Source organism: Oncorhynchus kisutch, linkage group LG16 (genome assembly GCF_002021735.2).
Source record: "Oncorhynchus kisutch isolate 150728-3 linkage group LG16, Okis_V2, whole genome shotgun sequence".
In the NCBI taxonomy this organism is placed as follows: Eukaryota; Metazoa; Chordata; class Actinopteri; order Salmoniformes; family Salmonidae; genus Oncorhynchus; species Oncorhynchus kisutch.
Window position 1 is genome coordinate 2,068,915 of NC_034189.2, and position 15,124 is coordinate 2,084,038.

The 15,124-nt window shown below is 39.8% G+C and overlaps 1 protein-coding gene across 3 annotated transcripts in view; it reads left to right on the plus strand.

Moving 5' to 3' along the window:
* The first annotated feature begins 6,463 nt into the window (after window positions 1–6,463).
* Window positions 6,464–15,124, plus strand: part of LOC116353896 (Fc receptor-like protein 5) — a 40,128-nt gene continuing 31,467 nt past the window's right edge. For all 3 annotated transcript variants that reach the window (XR_004203260.1, XM_031791554.1, XM_031791555.1), the window contains exons 1-2: window positions 6,464–6,625; window positions 10,257–10,301. Coding sequence is in view for 2 of the 3 variants with exons in the window: in XM_031791554.1 (XP_031647414.1) it covers window positions 6,601–6,625; window positions 10,257–10,301 (70 nt within the window). In the remaining variant the exon portion in view is untranslated. The remainder of the gene's footprint in view (window positions 6,626–10,256; window positions 10,302–15,124) is intronic.

The following is a 15,124-nucleotide window of genomic DNA, read 5'->3' on the forward strand; positions in this document are numbered from 1 at the left end:
ATCAGGCCATTCAATTGAGCATTTCTGCAGTATTTTTGAGCATGTCAAATTCTTGATGGTACATGGCAAAACGACATAAAATCCTGATTTGGCACTTTCAAATCTTTCATATTGCATTTGGACATTACTTTTGGCATTTGGCCAAAAAAAAGTGACTTTTGACTTCCTATGAAATCACATTGCAAATGGACAAAACATATGCCTTATGCACAAGTAAAAAAAGAAAAAAAATTATAATACATTTTGACAAAAGTATATTCATACAGTACTTACACATGTGTAATTGACCCCAAAAAATCGAAACAATTTCCCCCCCAAAAAATCACGGTAGAGCGCACTGTTGGATTTTTGGAGTGTTACACTTGGCATTTGCCATATGGCATTTGCAATCAACTTTGAATGAAACGACGCCAAATTGAGTGGTATTGGACACCGTGTATATGTTTCGTACGGTGCCAATGACTTCCCATTCATTTTTGTACATTTGAGGGGGAGTTCCCTTACGCTATATAGCCTCCTTATTGTTATGTAATTTTTTGTGTTACATTTTATTACATTTTTTACTTTAGTTTATTTCATAAATATTATCTTAACATTGTTGGTTAGGGGCTTGTAGGTAAGCATTTCCCGGTGAAGGTCAACACCTGTTTTAATCGGCACATATGACCAATACAATTTGATTTGATAGCATGGCGTCCAAATTGTAGGTAGAGTAATCTGATCCTAGATCTGTGGTTAGGGAGAACTTCTTTTTAAAGTTTCATTCATGTCTGCAGCCAGGGAATGTAATAGATGTATCACAGTGTTCAGTATTACACCATTACAACACATGGAACACTGCCATCTACTGGACAGATCAGGATATAACACATGGAGCACTGCCATATAGTGGACAGATCAGGATAAAACACATGGAGCACTGCCATCTAGTGGACAGATCAGGATACAACACACGGAGCACTGCCATCTAGTGGTTAAATCAAGATACAACACATGGAGCACTGCCATCTAGTGGTTAAATCAGGATACAACGCATGGAGCACTGCCATCTAGTGGTTAAATCAGGATACAACAAACCGGAGCACTGCCATCTAGTGGTTAAATCAGGATACAACACATAGAATCGCTGGGTCAAGGAAGCTTAATTTGGTAAGTTGGAAACCATACACTGGTGTTGCTCAAGATAAACACACACAATTACATTATATAAATATATAAATAAATATTATAGTATAGATAATAATAATAATAGAAATATCCAATTGGACATAAACAATTACAATATAAAACACATTGAAGCCTTTACAAATAATTAATAATGGGCTTAACACTACAACTTTCCTTCTGATAGTAGTAATGAAGTCTTTACATCATTCATCATGGACAAAACACTACAACTTTCCTTCTTAATAGTAATGAAGCCTTTACAACTGATACTGTCAGCTGGTTCCAGTCAGTGGTGTCTGTACGTTCTCATGATAAACTAACTCTTGTTGTCGATAGTTCCAGTCAGTGGTTTAACTGTTGGAGGTCAAGGCTGCAGCATCTAAAGAGAAGTACACGATAAACTGACTCTAACTCTGTCGTTGAAACTTCACACCTCTCTGTTGCTGATGCTGTTGATGGAGGTCAAGGCTGTAGTGTCTAAAGATATGTCCGTTGGTGTGAAAACGGAAGGAGGGAGAGAGAAGATAAGAGAAAGCAGAAGGAAAGAGATGGACTGACAGGGTTGTGGTTATTCACCGCAGCTGAAGAGAGCATCTTTTTCCATCCACCATGACGTTCTGATGAACAGGGTCACTAGGTAAAGAGAGAGGAGAGAGAGATGAGTGAGGGACAGAGGAGCTGATCCAGTCTACTACAGTGAAGACCTCCAACACCATGATGTTTATCCTCAGGATGTTTTTTAGCCTAAATGATCTATAATATTTCAACTACACAATAATGTCGTCAATATAAAAGGTAAACATGCGCCTGAAAAAACTCGACACATTAGGGTCCACTCGTTCAGACTGGTCTTACTCCCTCATTTATAAGAATACAAGCCTGAAATGATTTCTAAAGACTGTTGACCTCTAGTGGAAGGCGAGTCCTTTGTTAATGGATACTGTAATGGCATTGAATAGAAAACTACAAAACCAAAAAAAACTACTTCCTGAATGGATTTTTCTCAGGTTTTCGCCTGCTAAATCAGTTCTGTTATACTCACAGTATTTTAACAGTTTTGGAAACTTTAGAATGTTTTCTATCCAATCTACCAGTTATATGCATATCATATCTTCTGGGCCCGAGTAGCAGGCCGTTTCATTTGGGCATGCTTTTCATCCAAAATTCCAAATGCTGCCCCTACCCTAGAGAGGTTAATGTGTTGTTAGATACATTTATACACCCCAACATACAGTCCATTTATAATGACTGATTCAACCATGTGTTTGACTGGTGTTTTAAGTGTTTAGAACTCTGAATGTACATCATACAGAATACGTAGGTTCCCATAGAGACTGAAATAGACCGTACTGCAGCAGTCAACAAAGGGGAGGGGTGGGGGGGTGATGTGGTTCACAAATAGCTCTAACCTCAAACAGCCACAGATCTCCTGCTCTGAACAGCCTCTATTTTTACTAATGCTGTCAGTTGTAAGGAAGTTTCATTTGGTGACTTTGGCTCTTTTTAGTATCATGTGCTTCTACACCTGCATTGCTTGCTGTTTGGGGTTTTAGGCTGGGTTTCTGTACAGCACTTTTAGATATCAGCTGATGTACGAAGGGCTATATAAATAAATTTGATTTGATTTGATTTATACTGTTTAAATGTCAGCCACCAGACCAGCACATCATTGTTATACTGTTTAAATGTCAGCCACCAGACCATAGCATCACCACAGCACAGAAACCGCCTTAGTTAAAGGGTTAAATGGTCTTAGAGCCAACACAGATGCCAAACAGCTCTCTGATGCCAAACAGCTCTCTGTCCTTGTACTCTTTAAAAAATGTATATAGCCTATCAACGTGTAGGCACACTGTGTAATAAATCGATAATTGTGTGCTAAAAACATGAATGTGTTTTTGCAGAGCAAACAACCATGCGGACAACCATCCGTGGAGATCAGTGGACAAAGGGCTGGACAATGGGCCGCACCGAAATAATGTATGGTTCCCAAAGAAAAGCGGTTAGTTTTGCTAGATTCTTTCTGTACGCAGCATTTGTGTGTTGGAGTCACTTTTAATGCCTCTTAGGGATATGGAGACGCTAGCGTCTCATGTGGCCAATAGCCTCGGGAAATGCATAGCGCCAAATTCAAATAATACGCGATAAAACTCAAACTTTCATTAAATCACACATGCAGGGTACTCAATTAAAGCTACACTCGTTGTGAATCCAGCCAACATGTCAGATTTTAAAAATGCTTTTCGACAAAAGCATGAGAAGCTATTATCTGATAGCATGCACCCCCCTGAACCAGCTGATCCAGTTGTAAACAAAAGAATTAGCGTAGCAGGCACTACACAAAACGTTGAAATAAAATAATAAACATGCATTACCTTTGACAAGCTTCTTTGTTGGCACTCCAATATGTCCCATAAACATCACAATTGGTCCTTTTTTTCGTTTAATTCCGTCCATGTATACCCAAAATGTCCATTTATAAAGCAGGTTGGATCCGGAAAAAAACAGCTTTCCAAAACGCAACGTCATTACAAAACATTTCAAATGTTGCCTATTAACTTTGCCAAAATATTTCAAACTACTTTTTTAATCCAACTTTAGGTATTTTTAAATGTTAATAATCGATCAAATTGAAGACGGGGCGATCTGTATTCAATAACAGCAAGTCAACAAAACATGCACGATTTTCTCTCTTTCATACCTTATGAACAGTGTAACCTCTGCCAGGAAGTGCCTCTCCTTCGTTTCACCAAAGATAAACTTCAACCCAATTCCAAAGACTGGTGACATCCTGTGGAAGTTGTAGGAACTGTAAACTGGGCGCTATCTAATTTCCCTTGACAAAGATAATTCAGGGAACTGCCAGAGGGATTTATTTTCTTTTTCTGAACAGTTTTTCCTTGGGGTTTTGCCTGCTACATAAGTTATGTTATAGTCACAGACATGATTGAACCAGTTTTAGAAACTTCAGAGTGTTTTCAATCCACACATACTAATCATATGCATATACTATATTCCTGGCATGAGTAGCAGGAAGATGACATTTTGCACGCTTTTTATCAAAAAGTAGAAATAATGCACCCTATCCTTTAAGAAGTTAATTAATTGATCTACCATTTCTATCATAGGCCACTGTAATCAATGGTGGCTCAGGGCAGTACCATTCTGCTCATATGTGGCGAGATCGTCAGGTCGCTGGTTCACCCTGACATTTCCATTCCTCTTCAGACAACAGAACTTGTCGAACTGCTCACCAGGCACAGAAATGGCCGCCCGGACTGTTATGCTGTTCTGCTCTTCCATGGATGTGTAACCGAAGAGAGAGACCACGAGCACAGAATACCAACTGAGATGGATCCTGAGGCAAATGTGGCTTACCAGTGAACCTCTGGATGTTCATCATTAATACTGTGTCTCAGAAGTTTCTGTCCATGCAACCCAGAAAAATAATTGAAGACAGAGTTAATGAGTACATGAGATCACAGATAAAGTCTGGACATGACCTGCTCTCCCTTATGTAAGGAATTAGGCACGTTACCATGTTTACTACGTACTGTAGGCTATGTTTACATGTCAGACTGCACAGTAGCTCAATAAACATACTGTATGCAGGAGGCTTCTATCTTCAATATGATTTAAATGCTTTATTATCACAATGTTTAAGGTGCATTTGGGTGACCTCATGCAACCACTAAATGTTGGATAAAGCATATACTGTACAGTATTTCTTCATCAACATCTTTTTGCTTTTGTTAATAAAATAATTATAAAAATACTCTTTCAAAATGCAGAATAATTATTTTGCTCTTAGTAAGGTATCCTACTCCCGACCAGAAATGTTGTACAGCGCCATATTTTCCTAACAGAGGGTTTTGTTTTAGATTTTTCTTGGAAAAGAAACACCATAATATTAATCAAATTAATTAAGCAAAATTTGGTGCAGCTGTGGCTCTGCATATCAGTGCTTGAGGCGTCACTACAGACATCCTGGTTCAATTCCAGGCTGTATCACAACCGGACGTAAATGGGAGTCCCATAGGGTGGCGCACCATTTTTTAAATCTAATTCAATAATATACTTGCCCTATTGTCAAGTGTAGCCTACAGGCCAAATGGGCTACTTGCCATGTATTTGATGCTTAACTTCTTATGTCGCTAGCAGCACAGGAAATTCAAAAATATTTTTGAGAAATATTTAACTTTCACACATTAACAAGTCCATTACAGCAAATGAAACATAAGCATCTTGTTAATCTACCCATCGTGTCCGATTTTTTAAATGTTTTACAGGGAAAACACAAAATATATTTATGTTAGATCACCACCACCACCAAAAAAAAATTAAAAAAACACAGCCATTTTTCCCAGCCAAAGATAGTCAGAAACGCAGAATTAGAGATGAAATGAATCACTAACCTTTGATAATCTTCATCAGATGACAATCATATGACATCATGTTACACAATACATTTATGCTTTGGTCGATAATATGCATATTTACAGTGGGGCAAAAAATGGGATTTTTGCTCACTGTTCTTGTGATCATTTTGACTCCACGGGGTGAGATCTTGCGTGGAGCCCCAGATCGAGGGAGATTATCAGTGGTCTTGTATGTCTTCAATTTCCTAATAATTGCTTCCACAGTTGATTTCTTCAAACCAAGCTGCTTAGCAATTGCAGATTCAGTCTTCCAAGCCTGGTGCATGTCTACAATTTTGTTTCTGGTGTCCTTTGACAGCTCTTTGGTCTTGGCCATAGTGGAGTTTGGAGTGTGACTGTTTGAGGTTGTGGACAGGTGTCTTTTATACTGATAACAAGTTCAAACAGGTGCCATTAATACAGGTAACGAGTGGATGACAGAGGAGCTTCTTATATCCGAACTGGTTGGAGATTATAAGAGTACATGGCCATGAAGGCCAGATTTATTTTTCAAGCTGTTCAAACATTCATAGATGACCAGCAGGGTCAAATAATATAAACAGTGGTTGTAGAGGGTGGAACCCGTCAGCACCTTAGGAGTAAATGTCAGTTGGCTTTTCATAGCCGAGCATTCAGCGATCAAGACAGCGTGTGCATCTCTGTCTGTCTCTCTTCTCTCTGTCCCTCTCTTCTATATATCCCCTTTTCTACATTTCTCTCTCTCCACCTCTCACTGTGTGTCTCTCTATCTCTTTCTATTCCTATCTCTCTCTCTTTCTCTCTCTCTCTTTCTCTCTCTCTCTTTCTCTCTCTCTCTCTCTCTCTCTCTCTCTCTCTCTCTCCCTCTCTCTGTGTCTCTCTTCTCTCTAGGCCCCCTCATTCTGTCACACACATCTTTCACACCTCTCAGTCCTTCTCAAGAGGAAGTATAGATGGGTAGAGAGGAGAGGTGGGTGGAGGGATGGACAGGCTACAAGTCACTAGAGTTTAGAGAGTTAGTGATCGACACGTTGAGATGGAACACACCTGTCTTCTACACTGTGAGTTTAATATTATCTAAATGGTTTATAATATATATGGTTCAATGTCTAGGTATAATTTTTATATCTGTATGGTGTAATATCTATAATGTTTAACATCTGTATAGTTTAATATCTATATAGTTTAATATCTATATAGTGTAATATCTAAATGGTTTAATATCTATATGGTTTAATATCTATATATTTGAATATCTATATAGTTTAATATCTATATAGTGTAATATCTATATGGTTTAATATCTATATAGTTTAATATCTATATAGTTTAATATCTATATAGTTTAATATCTATATAGTTTAATATCTATATAGTTTAATATCTATATAGTTTAATATCTATATAGTTTAATATCTATATAGTTTAATATCTATATAGTTTAATATCGATTTGGTTTAATATCTATATAGTTTAATATCTATATAGTTTAATATCTATATAGTTTAATATCTATATAGTTTAATATCTATATAGTTTAATATCTATATAGTTTAATATCGATTTGGTTTAATATCTATATAGTTTAATATCTATATAGTTTAATATCTATATGGTTTAATATCTATATAGTTTAATATCTATATATTTGAATATCTATATAGTTTAATATCTATATAGTTTAATATCTATATAGTTTAATATCTATATAGTTTAATATCGATTTGGTTTAATATCTATATAGTTTAATATCTATATAGTTTAATATCTGTATGGTTTAATAATATCTATATAGTTTAATATCTGTATGGTTTAATAGCTCTATAGTTTAATATCTATTTGGTTTAATATCTATATTTATTTATTTTTAATTTTTTTAATTTCACCTTTATTTAACCAGGTAGGCTAGTTGAGAACACCTTTATTTAACCAGGTAGGCTAGTTGAGAACACCTTTATTTAACCAGGTAGGCTAGTTGAGAACACCTTTATTTAACCAGGTAGGCTAGTTGAGAACACCTTTATTTAACCAGGTAGGCTAGTTGAGAACACCTTTATTTAACCAGGTAGGCTAGTTGAGAACAAGTTCTCATTTGCAACTGCGACCTGGCCAAGATAAAGCATAGCAGTGTGAGCATACAACAAAGAGTTACACATGGAGTAAACAATTAACAAGTCAATAACACAGTAGAAAACAAAGGGGGGGTCTATATACAATGTGTGCAAAAGGCATGAGGAGGTAGGCAAATAATTAAAATTTTGCAGATTAACACTGGAGTGATAAAAGATCAGATGGTCATGTACAGGTAGAGATATTGGTGTGCAGAAGAGCAGAAAAGTAAATAAATAAAAACAGTATGGGGATGAGGTAGGTGAAAAGGGTGGGCTATTTACCAATAGACTATGTACAGCTGCAGCGATCGGTTAGCTGCTCAGATAGCTGATGTTTGAAGTTGGTGAGGGAGATAAAAGTCTCCAACTTCAGCGATTTTTGCAATTCGTTCCAGTCACAGGCAGCAGAGTACTGGAACGAAAGGCGGCCAAATGAGGTGTTGGCTTTAGGGATGATCAGTGAGATACACCTGCTGGAGCGCGTGCTACGGATGGGTGTTGCCATCGTGACCAGTGAGCTGAGATAAGGCGGAGCTTTACCTAGCATAGACTTGTAGATGACCTGGAGCCAGTGGGTCTGGCGACGAATATGTAGCGAGGGCCAGCCGACTAGAGCATACAAGTCGCAGTGGTGGGTGGTATAAGGTGCTTTAGTGACAAAACGGATGGCACTGTGATAGACTGCATCCAGTTTGCTGAGTAGAGTGTTGGAAGCCATTTTGTAGATGACATCGCCGAAGTCGAGGATCGGTAGGATAGTCAGTTTTACTAGGGTAAGCTTGGCGGCTTGAGTGAAGGAGGCTTTGTTGCGGAATAGAAAGCCGACTCTTGATTTGATTTTCGATTGGAGATGTTTGATATGAGTCTGGTTTAATAATATAGTTTAATATCTATATATTTGAATATCTATATAGTTTAATATCTATATAGTTTAATATCTATATAGTTTAATATCTATATAGTTTAATATCTATATAGTTTAATATCTATATAGTGTAATATCTATATGGTTTAATATCTATATAGTTTAATATCTATATAGTTTAATATCTATATAGTTTAATATCTATATAGTTTAATATCTATATAGTTTAATATCTATATGGTTTAATATCTATATGGTTTAATATCTATATAGTTTAATATCTATATAGTTTAATATCTTTATAGTTTAATATCTATATAGTTTAATATCTATATCGTTTAATATCTATTTGGTTTAATATCTATATAGTTTAATATCTATATGGTTTAATATCTATATCGTTTAATATCTATTTGGTTTAATATCTATATAGTTTAATATCTATATGGTTTAATATCTATATAGTTTAATATCTATATAGTTTAATATCTATATAGTTTAATATCTATATGGTTTAATATCTATATAGTTTAATATCTATATGGTTTAATATCTATATATTTTAATGTCAATATGTATATTATCAATATAGTTTAATATCCATATGGTTTTGGATAGTCTCTCCTATATCTACGAGATATAAGAAAAATAAGGAAATATATTTGTACATTCCATTAATTTGTATGGGTTACCTTCAGACGAGTCCCTTGACACTTGTGGTGGTCGTGGAGTCTCCTCTTTCCATAGTGGGGTCAAATTAGTTTGAAGGTGAGAGTCTCCCCTTTCCATAGTGGGGTCATATTATTTTGTAGCTGAGAGTCTCCTGTTTCCATAGTGGGGTCATATTAGTTTGTATCTGAGATTCTCCTCTTTCCATAGTGGGGTCATATTAGTTTGTAGCTGAGAGTCTCCCCTTTCCATAGTGGGGTCATATTAGTTTGTAGACCAATCAGATCTGACGGAACAGACAGCTGACTGACTTCAGACAAATCCCTTGATACTTTGGGGGTCGTAGAGCAAAATGCACTTTCCACTGCAGATGTGGAAATCCAATATGGGTTGATATCTCTTAAACTGAAGGACTTTGATTGGGATGTTTGTTTTATGTCTGTTAGATAGGCACAGAAATGGGTCAATATCCTTAAGTCTGTCACGCGGGACTAGGTGGGTGAAGGAATCAGACACAGAGAGTTCCACTGGGGAAAAGTGCTACTTCGGCACACAAAATGATATGCCCAACAATACAGGGCGCAGACAACAACGACCAAATAACACAGGGTGCCAAGTTAAGAAAATAAGTCCACCTAAAACGCACACACGTAACATAAAAACAATCCCGCCCAAAACAAGGGCGGTTCCTTCTACTAAAAATAGGGAAGCTCATTAAACCAAACAACAGAAACACAGGTGAAACTAATAAGACAAAACAAACAGACAAACGAAAAAGGGATCGGTGCGGTTAGTAGGACGGTGACGACGAACGTAGATTGCTGATCATGTACCATTGTGATAGTTCTCTCTGTGTGTTTCAGTGTTTACATCATGTACCACAGTGATAGTTCTCTATGTGTGTTTCAGTGTTTACATCATGTACCATAGTGATAGTTCTCTCTGTGTGTTTCAGTGTTTACATCATGTACCATAGTGATAGTTCTCTCTGTGTGTTTCAGTGTTTACATCATGTACCATAGTGATAGTTCTCTCTGTGTGTTTCAGTGCTGTTGAGTACTCTGGTATACTGTAGCCTCGGACAAGGTGGAGGTGAGTACATTTCTCTATATTCATCACCTGTTCTATAATAGTAACATTTCTCTATATGCATCACCTGTTCTATAATAGTAACATTTCTCTATATTCATCACCTGTTCTATAATAGTAACATTTCTCTATATTCATCACCTGTTCTATAATAGTAACATGTCTTCCTGTCTCTTCATTGGTTGTGACTTCATGTCAGTCTCCAGTCCTTATTCTCTTAGTAACGAAGGTTCCATAAAGGATCTCCAACTGTTCTGCACCTCCCTCCCTCCCTGTCTCCCTCCCTCCCTGTCTCCCTCCCTCCCTCTCTCCCTGCCTCTCTGTCTCCCTCCCTCCCTGTCTCCCTCCCTCTCTGTCTCCCTCCCTCTCTGTCTCTCTCCCTCCCTGTCTCCCTCCCTCTCTGTCTCCCTCCCTCCCTGTCTCCCTCCCTCTCTGTCTCCCTCCCTCTCTGTCTCCCTCCCTCCCTATCTCCCTCCCTCTCTGTCTCCCTCCCTCTCTGTCTACCTCCCTCTCTGTCTCCCTCCCTCTCTGTCTCCCTCCCTCCCTGTCTCCCTCCCTCCCTGTCTCCCTCCCTCTCTGTCTCCCTCCCTCCCTGTCTCCCTCCCTTTCTGTCTCCCTCCCTCTCTGTCTCCCTCCCCCCTGTCTCCCTCCCTTCCTGTCTCCCTCCCTCTCTGTCTCCCTCCCTCTCTGTCTCCCTCCCTCACTGTCTCCCTCCCTCACTGTCTCCCTCCCTCACTATCTCACTCCCTCCCTCACTGTCTCCCTCCCTCACTGTCTCCCTCCCTCACTATCTCACTCCCTCCCTCACTGTCTCCCTCCCTCACTATCTCACTCCCTCCCTCACTGTCTCCCTCCCTCACTGTCTCCCTCCCTGACTGTCTCCCTCCCCCACTCCCTCCCTCCCTCCCTCCCTCCCTCCCTCCCTCCCTCCCTCCCTCCCTCCCTCCCTCCCTCCCTCCCTCCCTCCCTCCCTCCCTCCCTCCCTGTCTCCCTCCCTCCCTGTCTCCCTCCCTGTCTCCCTCCCTCCCTCCCTCCCTCCCTCCCTGTCTCCCTGTCTCCCTCCCTGTCTCCCTGTCTCCCTCCCTGTCTCCCTGTCTCCCTCCCTGTCTCCCTGTCTCCGTCCCTGTCTCCCTGTCTCCCTCCCTCCCTCACTGTCTCCCTCACTGTCTCCCTCACTGTCTCCCTCCCTGTCTCTCTGTCTGGAGATAAATCTACTGTCTCTTTTACATTTTTACAGACCAGGACATAATCTTGTGCTAGATACACTGTCTCTATTATATTATGACGGACTAGGACATAATTTTGAGCTAGAAATAAATTCTGTACTATATTTAATGACAGACCAGCTAGCTCTGCTGTCTATATTATGTTGTGACAGACCAGGACATAATCTGTAGCTAGATCTACTGTCACTATTATATTATGACAGACCAGCTAGATCTACTGTCTCCAATATATCATGACAGACCAGCTAGATCTACTGTCTCTATTATATTATGTCAGACCAGCGAGATCTACTGTCTCTATTATATTATGACAGACCAGCTAGATCTAATGTCTCTATTATATTATGTCAGACCAGCGAGATCTACTGTCTCTATTATATTATGACAGACCAGCTAGATGTACTGTCACTATTATAGTATGTCAGACCAGCGAGATCTACTGTCTCTATTATATTATGACAGACCAGCTAGATCTAATGTCTCTATTATATTATGACAGACCAGCTAGATCTACTGTCTCTATTATATTATGACAGTCCAGCTAGATCTACTGTCTCTATTATATTATGACAGACCAGGTAGACCAGGACATAATGTGGAGCTAGATTTTCTGACACTGCCTACCCGACATTAACCCTACCTACCCCTACACTAACCCTACCTACCCCTACACTAACCCTACCTACCCCTACACCAACCCTACCTACCCACACTAACCCTACCTACCCTACACTAACCCTACCTACCCTACACTAACCCTACCTACCCTACTCTAACACTACCTACCCCTACACTAACCCTACCTACCCTACACTTACCCTACCTACCCTACACTTACCCTACCTACCTACCCTACACTAACCCTACCTACCCCTACACTAACCCAACCTACCCTAAACTACCCTACCTAACCCTACACTAACCCTACCTACCTACCCTACACTAACCCTACCTACACCTACACTAACCCTACCTACCCTACACTAACCCTACCTACACCTACACTAACCCTACCTACCCTACACTAACCCTACCTACCCTACACTAACCCTACCTACACTACACTAACCCTACCTTCACCTACACTAACCCTACCTACACTACACTAACCCTACCTTCACCTACACTAACCCTACCTACCCTACACTAACCCTACCTACACCTACACTAACCCTACCTACCCTACACTAACCCTACCTACACTACACTAACCCTACCTTCACCTACACTAACCCTACCTACCCTACACTAACCCTACCTACCCTACACTTATACTTCATTACCCTTTATGTTACATTCTCATTCATTACGTTACAGAAAACCTTTCCTAAAATACTGCTTACAGAGATGTCTCATTCATTTCAGAAAACCTTTCCTAAGTTACTACTAACACAGGTGTTGCAACCACCATTACTTGCATGTTCAACCTCTCTTTTGTATCATCTGAGATTCCCAAAGATTGGAATGCTGCCGCGGTCATCCCCCTCTTCAAATGGGGAGACACTCAATACCCAAACTGTTACAGATATATATCTATCCTACCCTGCCTTTCTAAGGTCTTCAAAAGCCAAGTTACCAAACAGATCACCGACCATTTTGAATCCCACTGTACCTTCTACGCTATGCAATCTGGCTTCCGAGCTGGTCACGGGTGCACCTCAGCCACGCTCAAGGTCCTAAACGATATCATAACTGCCATCGATAAGAGACAATACTGTGCAGCCGTATTCATTGATCTGGCCAAGGCTTTCTCGATTGCCTTGCCTGGTTCACAAACTACTTTGCTGATAGAGTTCAGGGTGTCAAATCGGAGGGCCTGTTGTCCGGACCTCTGGTAGTCTCTATGGGGGTGCCACAGGATTCAATTCTCGGGCCGACTCTCTTGATGTTGCTCTCACTGCTGGTGATTCTCTGATCCACCTCTACGCAGACGACACCATTCTGTATACTTCCGGCCCTTCTTTGGACACTGTGTTAACAACCCTCCAGACGAGCTTCAATGCCATACAACTCTCCTTCCGTGGCCTCCAACTGCTCTTAAATGCAAGTAAAACTAAATGCATGCTCTTCAACCGATCGCTGCCCGTTCCTGGCCGTGCGTCCAGCTTCACTACTCTGGACGGTTCTGACTTAGAATATGTGTACAACTAGACTGTAAACTCTCCTTCCAGACTCACATCAAACATCCTCAATCCAAAATTAAATCTAGAATTGGCTTACTATTTCACAAAATAGCATCCTTCACTCATGCTGCCAAACATACCCATACTTTGGCGATGTAATTTACAAAAGTAGCCTCCAACAGTCTACTCAACAAATTGGATGCATTCTATCACAGTGCCATCCGTTTTATCACCAAAGCCCCATATGCTACCCACCACTGCGACCTGTACGCTCTCGTTGGCTGGCCCTCGCTTCATACTCGTTGCCAAACCCACTGGCTCCATGTCATCTACAAGACCCTGCTAGGTAAAGTCCCCCCTTATCTCAGCTCGCTGGTCACCATAGCATCTCCCACCTGTAGCACACGCTCCAGCAGGTATATCTCTCTAGTCACCCCCAAAACCAATTCTTTCTTTGGCCGCCTCTCCTTCCAGTTCTCTGCTGCCAATGACTGGAACGAACTACAAAAATCTCTGAAACTGGAAACACTTATCTCCCTCACTAGCTTTAAGCACCAACTGTCAGAGCAGCTCACAGATTACTGCACCTGTACATAGCCCACCTATAATTTAGCCCAAACAACTACCTCTTTCCCAACTGTATTTAATTTTAATTTATTTATTTATTTTGCTCCTTTGCACCCCATTATTTTTTTATTTCTACTTTGCACATTCTTCCATTGCAAAACTACCATTCCAGTATTTTACTTGCTATATTGTATTTACTTTGCCATCTTGGCCTTTTTTGCCTTTACCTCCCTTCTCACCTCATTTGCTCACATTGTATATAGACTTGTTTATACTGCATTATTGACTGTATGTTTGTTTTTACTCCATGTGTAACTCTGTGTCGTTTTATGGTAAACCCTAATGGCTAATAAATAAAGTGAAATAAAATAAATATATATATCAAACTTGTCGCTATTTTTTGTGTCTAGGTTTTATAAAGCCTTGTCTCCAGGTCTCAGGATACAGCTAGAGAATAGCCTCTCTGCTGTGTTTCAGTATCTCTGTTAGAATATAAAGCCTTGTCTCCAGGTCTCAGGATACAGCTAGAGAATAGCCTCTCTGCTGTGTTTCAGTATCTCTGTTAGAATATAAAGCCTTGTCTCCAGGTCTCAGGATACAGCTAGAGAATAGACTATCTCTGCTGTGTTTCAGTATCTCTGTTAGAATATAAAGCCTTGTCTCCAGGTCTCAGGATACAGCTAGAGAATAGACTATCTCTGCTGTGTTTCAGTATCTCTGTTAGAATATAAAGCCTTGTCTCCAGGTCTCAGGATACAGCTAGAGAATAGACTATCTCTGCTGTGTTTCAGTATCTCTGTTAGAATATAAAGCCTTGTCTCCAGGTCTCAGGATACAGCTAGAGAATAGACTATCTCTGCTGTGTTTCAGTATCTCTGTTAGAATATAAAGCCTTGTCTCCAGGTCTCAG